Raw genomic sequence first — 21336 nt, forward strand, 5'->3', positions numbered from 1 at the left:
CTAACCCTATTCTTGTTATATCTTTCTCAGTGTGCATTGCCTTTTCTCCATGTCCTGGATTTCAGCTGTTTGGACCAATACAGCTATATCCTTATATGTTATCATGGTTCAGATATGCAATAATTTTAATAAGCATATGCTTCTCCTGTGGAGTAGACATGTATTTTCAATAGCCATTTCTTAAAAGAAATAACAATTTTTACTCTCTCTTTAGTTCCTGAGAATTTACTTGCTCCATGTTTTTATATATACTATTTAATTTTTGTGCCACAGATATGGTTTTAATTGCCATTTTCAAATTTCTAAAGCTATTGAGCTATTTTATATTTATTGAACACTATGTTTCCTTTTAAAAGGTGGCTATTGAAGTCTTTTCCCTTCCTTTTATTGGCACCGAGGATTGAATTCAGAGGCACTTAACCCCTGAACAACATCGTAGATTTTTTTTAAATATTTTCTTTTGATACATGGTCTCACTTGATTGCTTAGGCCCTTACTAAACTTCTGAGACTGGGTTTGGACTCACAATTCTCTTTCCTGAGTATCCTGAGCTGCTGGGGATATAAAAATCTGCCACCAATCATAGCTCTTACTTTCTCTATTTTGGAGTCTCTGCGTTTGATATTCTTTTTATTTTAATTTACTGTTTTGGAGCCCAGTTTTAAAATCAGGGATTCTTAACTACTGTGCAACATCCTTTAATATTTTTATTTTATTTTTTAAATTTTAGACAGGGTCTCTAATTTGCTTATGGGCTTGGATGTGTTGCTAAGGCTTGGGATATTTTTGTCCTAGCTTCTGTTACTCCTTTTTTATATGTGAGATAATTAGTTTTTTCCACAATTTGTTACTTCAGTTTGTATCCTTTAATGGTATCATATTATAAATATGATTTTCATTTAAGTATTTTCCTGGTTTGTTATAAAGGTATCATTTAGGGCCTGGGGATGTAGCTCAAGCCATAGTGCACTCACCTGGCATCTGTGTGGTGCTGGGTTTGATCATCAGCACCACATTAAAAAAAAATAAAATAAAGATGTTGTGTCCTCTGAAAACTGAAAAATAAATATTAAAAAAATTTCTCTCTCTCTCTCTCTCTCTCTCTCTCTCTCTCTGAAAAAATAATGGTATCATTTAACTTTGAAAATAAACAACCATATTTCTGTCTCTTAATATTATTATTATTTTATTATTCTTCATGATTAAAAAAAGGTGTGTCATACTACTCAGACACATTCACAGCCATTTCTAAAGTTTATTTTGAGTAAGTATCTCACTAAGATGATTAAGCTGATCTTAATTTTGCAATATTTCTTTCTTTTTCTTCCAAGTAGCTGGTATTGCAGTCACCAACCATTATGTACACTGTATAAATTTCTTTCTTGTAAAAACTTTGGCCTATCTTATATTTTTCTTTTATATTAAGGTATATTTTACCAGTGAATGATTTATTAAGTAATAACAAAAAATGCCATCGTATCATTTCCTGTTATGCAGATACTCCATTGTTTAAGGAGTTTTTTTGGAAAGTTTATCTTTTTTTTCTCCTTCATGGTAGTTCTGTTTCTGTGTTATATCATTGTCTAAATGGCCAGAGTCTTCTTAAGTATTCTGTGTTTAGTTCCACAGGGCTAATAACTCACCTCATCATGATATATATAGTGATTGCTATAATGTTAAATCCAATAGTCATATGTAGCACAATGTTTTCATTAATTATGGACTTTATGTACTCTAAGGGCTAAATTATAACCTAGTTTTGTAGTGGTATATACCATGTAGAATTATGTAAGTACCCTGCATCATTAGTAAAATAACAGAATCCCCTTATGGTGCATTTCCTCTAATGTATCCACATAATTAAATGAGCATCATTATACATACCATGCATTTTACAAGTATATAATATATAAATAATATAAAAATTTTACTTATAAAATTTACCAGAGCTCTTTTAATTTTACTTGTGTTTTCAACGCAACATTTAGAATTACTGATACTTTCTATTCTATATTCACTGTTAATATGTTCAAGTATTACTCCTTTGTTAGTATTTTCCCTATACTCTCTACCTATAAAAATTCCCTTTCTCAAAATATTGAGACTGATATTTAGTGAATGAATTCTTACTTTAATTTTGAATTAATCATTTAATAGTGTAATTTCTAGTACCCTAATTTTTTAGTCTCCCTTATGCTCTTCCCCACCAACTTTTATGAAATTAATTTGATTATTTTTAAAAATGCAAATACTTGATCAGCATCACACTCTACCGATCAATGAATTATTACAAGTGGAACATACTATATGACTACTATTTCTATTAAGAAATAGAACATTAATGATGCTACAGAAAACAGCTTCATGTCCTCTTGCTTTCACTATACACTCCAGTCACCCTAGTGGTAACTTCAACTTTTTTGTTTCAACTAGTTATTTTAAAGTATTATTCTTTAAACAAACAAACAAACAAAAAACAAGTGGGACCATTTATTTATTTTATTAATTTTACAAGAAATGAGTAAAATATGTATCTAATTGTGTAGGAAACACAATCTTACACCAATTATGCCTGAAGATTTTTTGGTGGAGCAAATAGGAGGGTGATCCAGGATTCATAAAAAAGAGGGGTAGCTCAAAATGTCAGGGATGGAGCATTAAGAGTTCAGTTATGAGAGGTTACCCGAGTATAAGGATTGGTGGGATGGTTTGAAGAAAAAGAAAAAAAAAAAAAAAAAAGATTAGGTATGAGTTACTGGAGACAATCTGAGGGAGCTCAGACAGAACAGTTTCAGAAGTAGAGGACCAGCAGATTTAAGTTGGATGAGCAGTGCCTGGAGAGGGATAAATTCAAAGTCTTGAAAGAAAATGAGAGTGACATTTCTGGTAAAGCTCTAAGAGCAGGAAGCCAAGTGTGTTGCATACTTGTTTGATTACAGCATTCTGCTTTTTAAGAATGTCCAAATATGAGGCCACTGGGGTAAGTATCCTGCTGCCACAATATTTCCTGTCTTTTTCCCCATGGGATCAACCTCTTTTCTCATCTAATACACAGTTAGCAGTTTCTTCCTCCTCCTTATATCCATTCTTTTAGTCCTTCACCATTTTTTCTTCTACTTGTTCCAATTTGCTTTTTCTTTCATTGTGTCCACATTCAGATCCTTGATTCTCAAGGATGCCACATTCCTTATGCTTTACTTTGACATTGTTGTGGGACTGGGCATGGGCTCAGGGGAATCTTGGTAACCAGGGCCCTGACTTAGAGAACCTGGACAGTGGAAGATGGTGGCAGAAGCAGTGTAGTTTCATGATGAAAACAGCAGTGGCAGTAACCTGTTGGAAAATTCAGAATATTTTGGTGTCCAAGAGTAGAACTGATGGCTCATTGAGGTATACCTATGTAGGCAGTACCAAATCAATATTCCACAAGGCTTGTAATTTCAGTCATTTTTTTTTTTGCTGTTCTATTTCATGTTCTCCTTCCTGATTTATATGCAATAGTGAATTTCCTTTTTTTGTAAACTTGTCTAAATAGTCATGATTTATACTCCTTTTTGTAAATTTACATAATGGTTTAATATTTCCTCTTTAATTAAGTGAATTTAGAAATATTTTGACTGAAACATACTCTTTTGGTATGCCTTCTTTTCCTCACAAATATAAACCACTTTCATTCTGTCATATCAACTTTTTGCTACATATGTACTTTGCAAGTATTTTCTCTCACTTTATATTTTAGCTTGGATACCTGAGTGTTCCTCATCTATAGTATTAAAAATTGGCTTTCACATACATAAATCTATGAAAATAAACAGGAAATGGTCTTAAAAATTGAGTAATATAGGTCACTGATATAGTTTCTCTTTTCACAGTATTCAAATAAGTACCAGGCACATTCATTGTAAGAGGATGACCAAGGACAGGCAGAAAGTATAAATAGAGTATTAGTTGGAATAATCCAAAGCTCCATGTAATTGAAAGGGTTTACAGGGTTTCAAGAAAAAAATAAATAAGGGGCTGGGGATGTGGCTCAAGCGGTAGCGCGCCTGCCTGGCATGCGAGCGGCCCGGGTTCGATCCTCAGCACCACATACAAAGATGTTGTGTCCGCCGAAAACTAAAAAAAATAAATAAATATTAAAAATTCTCTCTCTCTCTCTCTCTCTCTCTCTCTCTCTCTCTCTCTCTCTCTTTAAAAAAAAATAAGACTTCCACTCTGTACACAGCTCTGTCCTCTGCTCTGCATCTGGAGACAGTGTATGATGTCATAATTTAATATATCATAGTCAGTTTTGTGCATAATTAACCTGTCTTGCTACATTCTCCTGGATAAGTGTCCCCTCTCTTCCTTCATCCACTGTGCATGAAATTTTATTTTTTGTGATTCTGTCAAATACTCTGTGCAAGAATAAAAATAAGCTCAATGGAGGATCTAACATCTACGTTGCTATAGTTCTCAGATTCTATGAGGCTTGAATGTTGTAACTTGTTATGACAGCACCATTCTCTCTCTCTCTCTCTCTCTCTCTCTCTCTCTCTCTCTCTCTCTCTCTGTGTGTGTGTGTGTGTGTGTGTGTGTATAGTCTCTCTATTCTTTTGAAGGCTGTATCAGTACTATAAGAAGGGAAACATTTGTAACCACAGAAAAAATACTGATAGCCATTAAAAGCAGGAATGATTTTCTTCCAGAGTTTCTGAAGGAGTGTGTCTTTGCTAAAATTTGTTGTTAATCCTCTATCCTGATAATAAAAACATCCATAACTATAAAAGAATGAGTTTTTATTATTTTAAGCTGTTATATTTGTGATTATTTCCTTTAGTAGCAATAGAAATCTAGGGATTTTCTTGCAAGTTTAATTGACAATGTAACCAAACTGAATCCTCCTAAAGTGGTAGGTATCAAATATAAATACTGGTTGTCCAGGTTGTTAATATATATTTGCAAGTTTAATTGAAAGCTGCCTAGCATATTTTCAGAAACAGAATGAGCTTGGTAAGGCAAATTGTTCAGTATTTCATTTATTCATTTATTTATTTAATATCTTAGCTGCTGCTTACTGCAGATGTGACTCTTTTTACTTATTCTTTATAAAATATTTTGTTCTAAAATACTTTTTAATATATTTTATTTTTTTCAGTTTTCAAAAGTGTAGGGCTGATTCTGACAAACTTCCTGAAAATATGTTTTTACTTTTAAAAATTGGAGGAATTCTTTATTGCTTCTGTAATCTACTTAATTGAGAACAGAAAATTTACTGGTTCATGTTTCTTTCACTTCTTTCACTGAGTAGATGTATTTGTTTCTCTTTGGTGGTCTTGTTTTTGTTGTTGTTGTTTGTTTGTTTTGTTTTGTTTCTGAATTGTAGATTTTTGAGATTCAAACCAACGTTTTTAATATGGTAAAAGTAAGGTATATACCAAGTAGCTTACTTGTGTCTCTTGCTATTTAATTTTGTTTTTTCCCCAAATGAGTTATAACAGAGCTAAAAAAGTAGATATTTTCAAGGTCACCATAAATGAAGTGTGTAAAAATAGAAAAAAAATAGACAAAATAGAAAAGTCAACAAAACATGCACTTGCGCTTCTGACTAATGTGGTGAATTTCTGGCTGAATGTTATCTAAAGTGTGCTGTCATTGTGTACATAAAAATTTGAGAGTGAAGACTTAAATTCAGAATGGTCACATAGAACTGTTTTTCATCTCTAATGTGTCTTAGAGTTTTTACCAGGGGTATTAAAGGATCTCTATACTCCTTATTGGGTAGTGTTCAGTGACTTTGAAACCGTTTATGAATTCACTTTCCTGAAAACTTTAAAAAGCTGAGAAAAAGTGTCTTGTAAAACATAAAACAATCAGTATAAAAGAATACTATATTCTGTTGTTTAAATGGTATCTCAAACTATAAATAGTGATATTAAAAATCTATACTTAGAAATATGTGCACATAGCAAAGAAAATTTACCAAAAACTACATACCTATTAATATTGCAGCCAAAATGTCACTAATAACATTTTATAATTTCTCAGTATTATCCATTAAATTCTGTATGTGCTGTATTATTGTCAAAGTTTTACCACACTGCCTAAATTTTGTAATATATTAGAAATCTTCTCTTTTTTTGGGTACCATTGATTGAACCTAGGTACACTTAAGCACTGAGAAAAATCCTGTGCTCCCATGCCCTTTCTATATTTTTATTAGAGACAGTGTTTTGCTGAGTGACTTAGAGCCTTGCTAAGTAGCAGAGGCACTATTTGTCCTTGTGATCATCCTGCATCATCCAACCAAGTCACTGGAATTATAGGTGTAGACCACCATGGCTAACATATATTAGCAACATTAAGATTGACACTTGTTTCTCTTTGTTTTCTAATAACCTATGGTTATTTTGTACAAAAATTATGCAATGTATTTTGGGATGTATAATGTGTTCATAAACATTTATAGTACTTGCACAAAGGTTACAAGAAAATAAACAGTCTGTGGTAAGGTTTTTACTTTGTATTTAGTAAACTCATATAATATTGGCTCTAATTAAATTGAAATGATAAGATGGAAATTATAATTTTCTTAGCAACCAGTAAAAATAAAATATAGTGTCATTGAAATACTAGGAAAGAATAAGCTGAGTGGAATAATTATTTGTTTAAAATTATTGATGGCCCCATTCATCCTAATGGTCTAAAATAAGAAATAACTCAAATGTTCTTGAATGTTGAAATGAACAATTTGTAGTGCATCCATAAAATACAAAAACAGTCATCAATATAAAGGAACACTTTACTGATGCACACATGATTATTGACTCTTACAGCAGCTGTATTTAAATTATATTGCATTATGACAGGCAAAATAAAATTATAGTTTTTATAATGCATTACAGTAACATCATTGTGGGGAAAACAAAGTTGCATGTAAAAGAAAAATACTTTAATGAAAATTTTAAAAGTTATGTTTCTGAAATAATTATGTTTCTCAGAATACTAGTAACAATTTATGATTTGGTATAAATCTCAAATTGGTTTTCTTTCTATTTTAATATTTTATCATTCTCAAGCATTTATCCATGTTCTAACACTTGGACGTAACTTTATTTATTTATTTAATTCAGCAACCATTTGGTAAACATTATTTTTTTTATTCACTTTTTCCCACAGTACACAGGATGGAAGTAAGTATCACCAAACACACACACACACACACACACACACACACACACACACACACACCAGTGGAGATATATATATATATTCACTGGTAAAATATTCACTTTGTGAATATTTTTTTTTTCTTTGAAATGACACCATACTACTATGTTATGAATTCTGTCATTGAACTTGCAATCCAAAAGCATAAGTCACATTTATTGCTAGGATTATTGGCATGTAGCACAACACATGGCTTAACACATTTTTTAAATAATTTTCTCCAATTAAATTATTTGATAAAATGATGTGGTTCATAATCAAGCCACTTAAAACTGTGCCTGGTGTATTCCCAGTAATTTTTAACTGAGTTGAATTGGCAAAATGAATATCAATGATCCGTGTATGCAAAGGATATCAATAATATAATACAGGCACTCTGGTTTGAATAATTGCCCAATAATAGTCCATATATATAAGGTTTATTTTCAAGGGTGTTTTATTTAGTGGAAACTTTGCAAAAATAAATCATATTTGGAATTGTTTAGTTCATTGTACAGTATGTACTTGAAAGGAATTGTTGACACCTGGTGGTTCTGTTTGCCATGGGCTTCTGTCATAATATACTCACTCACCTCAAACATAAAGGAATAACACCAAGCATTTATCAACAATAATCTCCAGAACTTTGATTTAAAAATAAGATTTTTTTTATTTGTTAGTTGATTATCACAAGTATATTTCATAGCTAAAAAAAACACACAAACAAAAAATACTGAGAAATTGGGTGGCCAAAGTCATGAGCACATATCTTATATGTCTTTGCAACTCATTCATCAAAAGATGTTAATTTAAAGTAGTAGTTTTTTTGTTTTTACTACACATGATAATTTATTTCATATCTTTCAAAGACACACATGCCTGGGTTTCTCTCCAGGGATATGGATTACATTGTTTTAATGCAATATTTATTTATTTTTATTTTTGGAAATTAAGGAGCCCTTTAGGTGACTGTACACTTTAGCCAGAACTAGGAACCATTGGTTCATAGTTGAAAACACATTAGCTCTGTGTGGTTTTCTTGTGTGTTTTGTAGAGTTGCCCACTTCAGCCTTTCATGTGGGGGTATATAGAGAATAGATTTGCCATGTTGAAAAAAAATCAATAGTCAAACTAGTTGTGGAGGAAATATTTTTTTCAGTATACCTATCTTGTTCTCTTGCTTTCATATTAAGAAACTCTTTTATGAAAATAATATCTACGATTATTCTAGGTTAAAAATCATAAGTAGACTATGAACACCAAAAAAAGAGAATAAACAAAGTTGAAGATACATTGTGTGTTATGCACATTTTTACTATTATCTCATGATGAAAAATAAAAATGAATCATTTAGCTTTATTTTCAAAACATAGTCCAAATTGATTTACCCAAATTATTCCCTATTAAACACACACACACACACACACACACACACATGCACACACACACACACACACATGCACACAAACTTGAATGTTCTAAAAAGTGTTTGAATAGGAAAAAAATAGTAAAGGATATGAGGCCTAAAAAAATTGTGCTTCTATAGCATAGGTGTAATTCTTTAGTTTCTTAATTATTAGAAATTTTTTTATGATTTTTTTTTTTTTTTTGGTGCTGGGAATTAAACCCAGGGTCTTTTGCATTCAATTGAACTATGTCAAGAGCCCTAGAAAAGTTTCTTGATTATTGTGACCTGGGGAAAATCTGAATTCTTGAGGCAGGCTGTTGTGATTCTAAGTTTAAAACCTGAATAACCTTTTAGTACCTGTGGCATTGTAAAGTTTTATTAATTTAGATTAAACATAAAAATTATTCTCCAAAAGAAAAGAAAAAAAGCATAAAATGCAAAAATATCTCCAGTTCCATATCCTTTCCTGTATCCCAGCAATTGGCAGTATTCTTTTATAACTGTCCTTATGAAGAGGCAGTATCTCGTTGCCAATATGTGAATTTAAAAATAGCTATTATATTACACCAAGTAGAAGAGAGAGAATATGCAAATGTACTGTTATTGTGCTTAGATCTAAAGTGTCTTGAATTCTTCCTGTTTTTGTCTTTGTAAACCTCATCATCTTAAGAAGAAGAAGCTCATATTAGGCTTATGAAGGAGAAGAGGTTATGTGGATGAGAATGAAAAGACCACAGTAGATGAGAATGAAAAGACCAGAGTGGACAGCCATCTCTCTTCCAGAAACAGTGTAACCATGTCAAGTAGCTGAGCTTACACTTGTAAAGTATCTGCTGAAATCAGAATAGCCCAGATAAACCCAGTCCAAATTTGGCTTGCTCATAAACTGCTCATTTGAATCATGAATTAGTTTGCTGGTAGTTTGTGATACTTAACAGCTTTGTAATACTTAATAGCTTAAATACATTTAATAGAAACAGGAAGCCAGAATTTACACATGCTAATTTCAAGTTAACTGCATAGATTTAGGCTTTGAGGAAGCACTGAATTTATTTTTCTGGATTTAATGTTGAAAGTCCTATAAAATTATATTGAGTAATGCCAAAATTCATGTAGACATGAAAATGTTATTAGTACTTTAACTCACAGCATACTCTGCAACAAATATAAACCAGACAACCATAGCTGGATCACTAGGATGAAGGCCCAATGGAAAAACAAACAAACAAAAAATGATCTTTTTGTTCACAACTAAATTTCAGTTTCAAGGTGTTGACAGATATGAAGACATGAGGACACTTTTCCCTGGATTTTTATCATCCTTTGTTTTCTGTCTAATATATGAAAAGGCTACTGACCTTAACAGTTTTCAGTTTGGAAGAATGGCCTGCCTTAGGCAACTCTCACCTTATAGCACACTCCTGGGTCTAAAAATACCATTTCTTTCTCATTTGGTTTAAAGGAGAAATATTGTTAAGGAAGAAATATTTCCTCACCTCTGATAAGAAAGGAGGGTTTTAGTCATTCAATTATCTGCAGTCCAGGGAATCACAGCATATCAGATATACACTTGTGATGTGACAGCCATTTGCCACATGTGGCTAATGAGTTCTTGGAATGTGGTTGATCTTCATTGAGAAGTATTAGAAGTGGAAAGAAGTGTGAGATTTGAAAAATTAATGAAAAATACATGTAGTTAGCTAACAATTTTCATTGTTTCTATATAGGAATGATAAAATTATGGATATTTGGGTTAAAATATAAAAAAAATTACTTGGAAATTATAATCATGATTTTATTATATAATGTAATGTTTAATTATTTTATAACTTAAATTATTATAAAGTACCAATTATTTGTAATAACCTATAAGTTATAAGAATTTATAGGAATTTATTTATACATTCTTATAATTGTTTTATTTGTTTTCCTTAAAAACTCTAAAAGTTCAGTTACACATATATTTATCATTTTATTTCTTCCAACTATTATGCTGTAGAAGATTGTCTACTTTTTCTAAACTCTAGTTGCTTCAAAATTTCTGAACATGAGCTGGGTGTGTTGTTGCATACCTGTAATGCTGGTGAATCAGGATACTAAAGAAAGTTAATCATAAGCTTAGGGACAGCCTCAAAGACTTAGTGAGATTCTGGCAAAATAAATAAATAAATAAATTTTGAAAACAACTGGAGATGTTCCTCAGTAATGCATCCCTGGGGTCTATCTCTGGAACAAAAACAAACAAACAAACAAAAAGCTTTATTTAGCCAGAGTATGAAGGTTATGAAATCCAAAAATGTAATGTAATTCTCACTCTATTATTTGCATTTGTGAAACTGTCATTGGTGTTACTGTTATTGATAATTGATATAAAATTATATTCAACATTAAATACTTATGTCCCCTTTTATGGCCAGGTATTCTTGCACATAGAAAGCTCTATCTGAGAAGGAATATAATTAACATTTTGTTATTTTGGGGTCCTACAGCCTGAATTGAAATTATTCACCTTACACTCAGAGGCACAGGGGTCTAAGCATGGTATTTTTCTATTCAGGTAAAAATTATAAAATAAAAATGATTGAGGTGATAATTATTGAATCAGAGGAAAAAACAAAGAATAGAGGTAAGGCTTCAAAATCTGGGAAACAATTCATCTCTGTCTCAGGCAAATCTCTTGATCCATCTCCAGGTTTTTGGATGCCTGAATGGCTCTGTAATGGGCCCTTTCCTTCTGACTTTCCGGGTCTAGAGTATTTAAAAATAAGAAGTCTTCAGGGCTGGCCATTATAAAATAAAAACAAATGGGCTGAGTAAAAGTATTCATAACTAATTGAGAGAACTGCACTTCCCTGAGGTTACCTTTGTAATATTTTAACCCTAGTCTAAATTTGATAGAGCTCAATATACTGCCACGTCTGTCCCTAAGAATGGGGTTGACAGTCAGGTTTCTACTTTTTGTCCTCTGGATGGTGACCTCTGTCTGGCCTGAAACCAGCTCTGTACTTTCTTACCTACACTCCTTCGTAGTGGTTGTTAAATACATGATCAGGACATGAGAATTTTGACTCATATAAATAATTCATATTTGAGAGGAGTTGTGGTCCAAGGAGTTTTCATTTTCTCTTTTTTTTATCAGGGGGCACCCACTTTTTAAGTGCATCTTCCAATGTAGGCAAGCATGATTTTCCTAAATGCCATATTTTCTCTGCTATATATTATGAAGTATTGTTCCCTGGAACATTTCAAATTACACAGAGTTTTAATTCATCTTTTCTCTTAGTTTTGTATGGAATTTTAAAAAGTGAGTGTGTGTGTGCATTTGTGTGGTTGTACTTTTACATGAGAGGAACGTGTGGTTATAACTTGAAACTCTTTAAAAAGTATTTGTACCTAATGTCAGGTGTGAAGATGCAAGTTCATAATCTCAGCATTTTAATAGGCTGAAGTGAGAGAATTAATATATTCAGAATAAAAAAATATAAAGGGGAGGTGAATGTTGCTCAGTGTGTAGGCACTGCTGAGTTTAATCCTTGATATTAAAATAAAAAAAATCTTTGAACTTTTGTTTATTTGTCTTTCATAAGCATAGACAGCAAGTTCAGGCCCCCCTTAAGAAAGTTTAGAGTATGATGTCTCTTCATTATCTGCCATGTCTTTGAGTGGCTCTGGGGTAAAAATTACATGAAGCTGAACCAAGGTCTCCACAGGTTCCATGTTTGTTGAATTACCTAGAGAATGCTAACCTGTGTGTAATCCTGTCTTCCTACAGAGCAGCTTGTGGTCAGAGAATGGAACACCTTGTTGGACTAGCTGGATACTCTAGATACTCTCGAGATTACAGGAATATCCTTTATAGGTTTCGTCTAAATAGTTCAGATATTGGAATATTAATATTATTTTCCCCAAATGTTAGGTTCAGCTCCCCAGAAACACATTACTGCTCAGATCTATTGATTCTGTAACTGAAAAGAAAGGGAAATTTGATTTTTGTCTTCCTTTTTCTTTCTCATGCAGGGAAGATTGAGTATAAGGGGCCAGAATTTGAAATGAGAATAAGCTGTAGCAAGGATTTAGAAAAAAGCATCCTAGTGTGTTTGTGCACACATCTTCAAGGAAAAACTCAGTATATGCTAATTGGAAGACATAATGTAATGCCTAAAGTTTGGGGTGGTAACTAAATATTTAAATAAATAGGATGGTGGATTTAGCATGTCTCACTTAGTCTAATATTTTTATTACCTATGAAATGCAATTTATCACTAATATTTGAAAGATTAAGAAAAGTTGCCAAAGAGAAAATATAGAGGCAAATTTCAAATAAAATTGTATTCAAACTAAGGTAATTTTTTGAGCCTGAAAAAGAACATCATTGAAGGTTAAGTAAGATCTTAGTTGTATCTGTGGCTATAATTTTCATTGCTGTGGAGCTATTTCTAGAATGTCAGATTGGAAAAAAAGTAAGAGATAGGTAATAAGCAGCTTTTGTTTTTCTAAATCTACTTTGCAATACTTCAAATTCATCAAATATAAGATATGGATGCATCCAAAATCTTAGGCTGTCAAGGCTTTCTTTTTAGAAGAAATAGTAAATAAATAAGGTGAAATGAAAATGGACCAAAGGAAGTTAGAGCATTCATATTTTTCTGGGCATATTGTGACATGCCAGTAATCACAACAACCTGGAGGTTGAGGAAGAAAGATCAAAGCTGAAGCTTAGTGTAGCAACTTAGTGAGAGACTGTCTCAAAAAATAAAAAAATAAAAATAAAAGGCCTAGAATATATCTTAGTTGTAGAACAGCCCTGTACCAAAAAAATCAAAATTCCAAATGAAGTATCCTTTTCCCTGAAGCCAATGAATACTTAGGAGTTTTAAGAAAATTGTGTGTATGTTGGTTTGGGCTGCCATGAGATGGCTCAGTATTCTAAGGGTTTCATATAAAGGAAATTATCTAAAGAATACCAACCTGTTTTTTTTTTTTTTTTTTAACAAATATTTTGTTCTTACCGCTGAATGTAAAAGTGTTCAATTAAATATTATTTTATGTAAAACAATGGGAATATTCAGAATGAGTATCTGAATCAGCATATTTAAAATAGGATCTTCTAAATCATATTGGGAAAGGGGCTCTTCTATAGCACAACATAAAAAATGGAGGTAATATCTTCAACCACTTATTTCCTAAAATGGCCTATATAGTGTCCCATTTTCCTCTGACATTTTTTTTATATTCTATGCAAGGTTTCAATTGTCAACTTCCATATTTATATAATTTATCTCAAGCTGGTATACATAACTGTGTTCTTTTTTTTATCAGAATAAATAACTTGAGTGAGTAAATGTGGAGACCCCTAATTTATAGGAAATTGATTATAAATATGAATATCATTCTATTCTGGGGCTTGAAACTGGCACTTCAGTTAGTAAAATTTGATAGTAGCGAACATCAAACTTGTGGGATCTGTACTAGATGGTATCAGAACTGAATTATTGGACTACTAGTTGTTGAAATATTGGTTTTTGTGCAAGTTTGCACATTTGGTATCAAAAGTGGTTGCAGAGTCAGGAAATGTGGCACAAACCTATAATCATAGTGATGTGGAAAGATGAGGTAGTAAGAAAGTAAATATGATTCAAGACTCAGTAATTCAGAGACCCTAAGCAACATTGTAAGCCCATTTATCACAATAAAAAAAAAAAATCAAAACTTCTTGAAATGCACTTCAGGGGTAGAGTGCCCCTGGATTAAATCTCTAAATTAAAAAAATAATAATAATAATGCTGTTTCAGAAGAAAGACATCACAAATCAGAATGTTAAACTAACTTCATGTATGTGTTTGTTCACTAGTGATAATTGAGACCCTGGTTAAAGGAGTATTTCCAAGCTGTCAGAGAGGCATTTAGGGTGCAAGAACGTTTCAGAATTTTTTTCTTAACTGCTTATTATTCTCTCACTTTCTACTTTGAAATGAGCCAAGTGAGGATACAGTTTCACAGTAAGAGTGGTTTTACAAATCTGTGAATGTTAAACCTGATATGTCAGTTTCCTTATGAACTGAGAGAGTAACAGTCTATTCACTTAATTTGCTTTTTTATTTTTATTTTTTGTTATAACTTTGTGCCATGTGATTCAAGTTCACCTAAGTACATAAGTGTTTTGTAATAGTTTGATAGTTAAAAATTCTTTTGTTTTAGAAGTGAGTTGTGATTTTGTAAAAATAATTTTTTAAATACAGTATAGATTTATGTTATATTTAAATAATGAGAAGATAGACAACTTTGGTGATAAACATTCAAATAATTATGTGGACTGTTGAAAGTTTTGGTGTGTCATTAGTGATCTCTAATGTCTTCTACACACTAAGGTGTCCACTGTCATAGTTATTACTTACAATTTTGTTATGTATATCTCAAGTATCATTGATTTGTTTCATTGTGCTTCTTTTGAATATTTGATAACTAATTGCAAGTATTATTTATCCTTTGGAATTTTGTTGGATTTTTTCCCACTTTTTTTGCTTCATTGATTTGCTTTACATGTGCTGCTCCCTGGGTTTCATTATAACAAAATTATCCACCAATTTTACTGCTTAAAATGTATTATTGGGGCTGAGGATATACCTCAGTTGGTAGAGTGCTTGCCTTTCATGCAAAAGGCCTTGGGATCAATCCCAGGCACCACAAAAAAACGTATCTTATTGAATGGTTGATATCACTACCATTTGTGAAACCCACCTCTTTTAACTCTCATTAAAATTTGTATGAAATTAAATACTATGTCATTAATCTTATGATTTATGTGTTATGTATTTCTTCATTTTTATTTCAGGAACCATTGACATTAAGGGATGTGGTCATTGAATTTTCTGAAGAGGAATGGAAATTCCTGGACCCTTCTCAGCAGACTTTATATGGAGATGTGATGTTAGAGATCTGTAAAAACCTACTCTTTATTGGTAAGCCTAAATTTCATTCAGAATTTTTAATTCAAAACCAATATTTATTTTTCTAACTTTATACAGTATCTTATGGTAGCTTTTATTCTGCATTAAAAAGTTTGTTTCTTGTTTTTAGTACAAAGATTGGGCATTTGTTTATGTAGAAAAGAAAATATTAAAGATTTTTTTTCTTTTTAGGTTTAACTTATCTTTTCTAAGTAGTGCTCACAATGTAGAGAATGAAAATGGTTTCAAAGTATTTTAGTGTTTTTGTCTAGAAAAAAAATGTTTAACAAAACAATTGTGTAGACTCTTATAGGATATTTTCTCTTTCTTTTTTTTTCCTAATGAGGGTAACATTAAAAAGACTTATTTAGTTTCCAAGAAAATAACAAAACATGACATATTGCATCAAAAAATATTGATGTCTCTATGTAATAATTGTTGGTCACCATTTGATCTCCAATGAAATAACCTTGGGATTTGAAGAGAAAAGTGACAGTAGACATATCAAATTGGGTAGAAATCAATGAAGCAAAGAATACAGATAAGAGGTCCAAAATTAAAGAGGAATTCACATTTAAAAATGTTAATTGATAAGCTAAAATCTGACAGAAAATATTTTTTCAAGCCTAGGTTTGTTTCAGTTGCACTCATTAAAGACCATTTCATGCTCTCCATTTACCATGCATATCAATTATTTAAGCTCCTTTGCTCCTTCTTGTTCTTCAGTGATCTCCCTACATTCAAATTAACAAAATATTGTAGGAAAATCAAAAGAAGAGGGGCTGGGGATGTGGCTCAAGTGATAACGTGGTTTACTGCAGCCTGGGTTCAATCCTCAGCACCACATACAACAAAGATGTTGTGTCCGCCAGAAAAAAAAAAAATTAAAATTCTCTCTCTCTCTCTCTCTCTCTCTCTCTCTCTCTCTCCCTCCCTCCCTCCCTCCCTCCCCCTCCCCCTCCCCCTCTCCCTCTCCCCCCTCTCTCCCTCTCTCCCTCTCTCTCTCTCCCTCTCCCTCTCTCTCTTAAAAAAAAAAGAAAATCAAAAGAAGACACAGACAAGAGACAGGAAATGTGACATAGTACAGAGAGGCCAAACTGCCAAGCTTTATTTATATCAAAAGGTTAATTTAGGTCAGTGGCATCACTAGTACATACTGTTCATTTTATTACTAAGCAGGTTACAAACTTAGCAACATTATGCAGCTTATTTCTCAGTTATATACTAAGTTGCAATGTGCAGTGTTAGGAGTTTTGTGTCGCTCTCAAGAAAGTCCATTTTATAAACTTATAGTTTTGTGGACAGGTTTAGGCTCAGTGAAACATTGTGCTTGTAAAAAAACAGAGTTTCTTTATTCCAAGGTGTTGTGTGCCAGAGATTATGTTTGAGGCTGATAACATTCTAGTGCAGAGCCTTTTCAAGCAGGGCACTGCCATAGCAGATTGACATTGCACATGTATTTAATTACTTGACTAGTTCCTAGGGAAAATTGCAGGGCATTCTAAGGCGGGGAAACAAAGTCCTGTTATCCTTGGGAGTTTTCTCACCAGAGGAATGCTACTCTGCATATTTCCACAGTCAGAATCCCTACAAATTATTCCACAATGACTGTGAGGATATGCATAACCTGCCATTTATTTGCATTTGGGGGGTCCCTAGAAAATCTGCTCATTTCCAAATATCTCTAGGTTAAACCATTGTAAGATATTAATATTACAGGAGAGTTTCTTTAATATACTTTAAATATTTATTCATTCAAATTTTTCTCATCAGAACTTTATATGAATGCTTATATTGAATATTCTGTGAAGTTTTTCTGCCATGTAATGAATAGCAGTATTTCACAATACCTGCTCCTAGTGGTTATGTAAGTATAGCTGATCAATGTGGTTTAAAGAAGAATTTTCAGGGCTGGGGCTGTAGTTTAGAGGCAGAGGGCTTGCCTCACACATGTGAGGCATTGTGTTTTATCTTTAGCACTACCTAAAAATAAATGAATAAAATAAATGCATTCTATCCATCTGTAGCTACAAAAAAATTAAAGGAAAGATTTCTATTGTCATACAATTATTCATATTATTGTAGGTAACATTTCTCTAATTCTTGTGTCCTTCTTGAATCTCACTCTTTAGAGAGCTTCAGTGTTCATTATGTTTTATCACATTAGTGATACTGTTTTTGTTTTTATATCTATATGTAATAATTGAATAGAAATTATTGTGACTTGTCACTTTAGGAAAACATTAGGTAAAATTAAACTGCACATGACCCATATGCCAATTTTCAATCAAGTTTTCTATGCTTTTACTTACATGTATAAATATTACCCCTGTTTTATATATAATTGTATATAGTGCCTTGATTATTTACTCTTCTTTTATGCTTAATCATGTAATGTATCTAAATTTTGTTACACACACACACACACACACACACACACAGCAGCTTGAACTCAGAGGTTCTTATAATATTGAGCTACATCATCACCCCCTTTTGACTTTTAGTTTAAAATAGACTCTTACTAAGTGGCTAAAGTTGGAATTGTATTTCCATGTCTCAGCCTTCCAAGTAGATAGAATTAATGGCATATTCATCATCTCTCCATATATGCATCTGTTCTTTTGTCTAGGAGTAAGATTTGAGCTTTTTAAAGGTACCATAAAGATGTTTACAATTATTTTATCTTTTATATATTTGTCAAATTTGTAATTGTGGTCAAAACTGTATATCTTTGCTGAACTTATTGTCTCATATATTTTAAATTTACTGGTCAGTTCTGTTCATTCAAATTTTTTTGTAACTTTTTTTCTAGAAAATTTGTATCACATTTTTTCTTCAAACAAGTGCTCCTTTGTCTTACTTTTTCATTCCTAATGCCATTCCTTTTGTTCTGTATATTTGGCTACAGTAGATATCTCTCAGAAGTAGAATTACCTGGTATTTTTTTTTGGGGGGGGGTGAGGTGAATTACTATTTTACTTAACATACTCTCCTGAATGTTGATCATTGTAGATATTATATAATTTATTATATTTGAAAGGATTTCTAACTTTTTCATTCCAAATTGCCTTCATGTAGTCATTTGAAATGATATTTGATTGGCTTGCCACATTGTTCTCTCTTGAATGTTGTTTAATGAGAATAGGTCTGTAAATATATTTTGATTTGACCATCAAGTTGAGGGCTAATTGATATACTTTCAATTTTATTACCCATGGCTTTCTCATTTAACCTCATTCCATTGAATATTGTAGCTTTTATTATTTTATATCAGGAAGTACTTTTAATTTTTTTTATTATGTGTAGTTATTGATGTACCAAGAATATTCCAAAGAATTGTTCAAATAACTTATTTTGTTTACACAAAAATAATATTGATTGTTTGGTATTACATAGTCTTCTTAGATTTTTTGGGGTGCTACTGGCACTTTTTTTTTAAGAACAGGTGCTTAACCAGTGAGCCACATCAACAGCTCTTTTTGGGGAAGGGTACTGGGGATTGACCTCAGGGGCACTTGTCCACTGAGCTACATCTCAAGCCCCATTTTTTAATTTTACATAGAATCATGGTCTCCTTGATTTGCTTAGCACCTTGCTCTTGATGAGGCTGGCTTTGAACTCACAATCCTGTTGTTTCAGTCTCCCAAGCTGCTTGAATTACAGTTGTATATTACTGTGCCCAGCTGGCAGCTGTTTTTATATTTTATTTTGTGACAGTGCCTAGGTAAGTTGCTTGGGGCCTTGCTTAATTGCTGAATTTGGCTTTAAACTCCTATTCATAAATTTTGAATATCACTTTCACTTTTGCTTTCTAACTTATTATTTTATGTTATAAAGCAACTTCAATATTTTAATATATTTAACACTTGTTTTGTATTTTTAACCTGATCTCTTTGGAACAATATTCCATATGCTATAAAGAAGATTTCCTCTGTAAACCTAAATAGTTTTTAATGCTTTTTGAAGTTTATTCATTTCCTGGGTACTAATGCAATGATATATATATTTGCATCAACTGGGGATTGATGTATCTTACTATTACTGTGTTGCTTTTTATGCTGTTGAATTTTTTTCTGTGATTTTTTCTATATATAAAAAATAGGATTGGAGTTACAAATATTTCTACTATGATTGTATTCCAGGATTAGTCATATTTATCTTTATGTGATATTCTATTTTGTCTCTCATTTATATAATTATTATCACCTTTGAAATTTTGAATGTAATATTTGTTATATCTTTGTTTTTACTCTTTTTGTGACCTTATATCTTAAGAAAACATTCTTTAGATTTGCATCTGACATAGTTAATATATTTTTAGGTTTAATCTTGTTAATCACATTGTTTTCTGATTTTTTTTTTCAAATTAGTTTATTTGTACATAAATTCCTGATGTGAAAGAACTTACTTCTGTAGATTTCAAATTTTGTTCATTTTTTATAAATTTTTCTACTATGAAAAAACTGCCTTAATTTGTGTTTTATCGATTTTATGGTGATTATTTTATTTTATTACCTTCAATATTTATTTTATCATTACTTTGGAATTATAGAAAAGTACATAGGATCTCACTGAGGTGCTTAGTGCCTCACCATTGCTGAGTCTGTCTTTGAGCTCATGGTGCTCGTGCATGAGTCTCCCCAGATACTGGGATTACAGTCATGTACCACATCTTCCAGCATTACCTGTGTATTTTAATTAATTCTAGCCTTTGATATATTTTCTTCCTCAAATTTCTAATTTATGAGACTGTGTGTGTGTGTGTGTGTGTGTGTGTGTGTGTGGTGCTGGGGACTAAGCCCATCCTTTTGCATGTGAGGCAAGAATTCAAACATGTGAGCTGTGTCCCCAGCCTGAGACATTGTTTTTAAAAAATATTTTTAGTATGTAATTTCTGTTGCTATTTTTTCTATTTTTTAAATTTTCTATATTGATATTTAGTTTATGAAATACATTTCAGGTGGTTTTCTGGCATTAGTTAGATAATTAACAACATCAATTTTTGAACTCTCAATTACTATTATTACATTGTTTGTTTGCTTGAGTTGATTATACTTTTTATTGTGTGAGCTATTATTTTAATTGGGATTTTTCTATTTAAAATCTGTTCAACTAGATCATTATAGTCATTTTGGAAAATATTTGGTAGTTACAAAGTAAACAAAAAAGGTTATGTGCAATGATATATAAATTTAATTCCATATAACTGGAAAGCTGAGACAGTGGAATGCCAGTTTAAAATAAATTTCAGCATCTTTTTGATAAACTGTCTTTAAAAAAAGTATATAGATATAGATATAGAAATATAGAAATGCCTGTGGATCTAGTTTGGTGATATAATACTCCTGTGTTCTCTTATGAAATAATCCCCCCAAAGATAAAAATTTAAATAAACAAATAAGAGATATTCATTGCTTGAAACATTTGAGACACAGGTAGAGTCTGAATATGTTGAAGTGAAGGGCTATGATTTGACATTGTTGTAGTAATATTAGTCAGTTTGCATTTTGTCCTCATCTGTGGTGCTATAATTTCTTAAGATAATTTTCAAAGTTCTCAAGGCTTTTGTCATCATGTTGTAGTAAATTCTATATATTTCTTGAGTAATAATATCCTTGAATCATACTGTTCTGTGGCTATTCCCCCTCACTTTGATAAAGTTTTATATAATTGCAGAGTTATTTGCCATAGTAAGTGAAATAACTTCCTATTATTTTTTAGGTATGTCTTCTAATCAAAAGCAAGAATTTTCAGGAGAGCAAGAAATACAATATTTTTTGCAAAACTTGAAAA

The 21336-nt window shown here is 31.8% G+C and overlaps 1 protein-coding gene across 1 annotated transcript in view; it reads left to right on the top strand.

The window, feature by feature from the left end:
• The window catches only part of LOC139703056 (zinc finger protein 420-like), a 236252-nt gene that overhangs the window by 24493 nt on the left and 190423 nt on the right, over window positions 1–21336 (top strand). Inside the window, exons 2-4 of the mRNA XM_071605976.1 lie at window positions 12614–12687; window positions 15429–15555; window positions 18818–18820. Of these exons, the coding sequence (XP_071462077.1) occupies window positions 12614–12687; window positions 15429–15555; window positions 18818–18820 (204 nt within the window). The remainder of the gene's footprint in view (window positions 1–12613; window positions 12688–15428; window positions 15556–18817; window positions 18821–21336) is intronic.

This window comes from Marmota flaviventris, chromosome 20, assembly GCF_047511675.1.
Source record: "Marmota flaviventris isolate mMarFla1 chromosome 20, mMarFla1.hap1, whole genome shotgun sequence".
In the NCBI taxonomy this organism is placed as follows: Eukaryota; Metazoa; Chordata; class Mammalia; order Rodentia; family Sciuridae; genus Marmota; species Marmota flaviventris.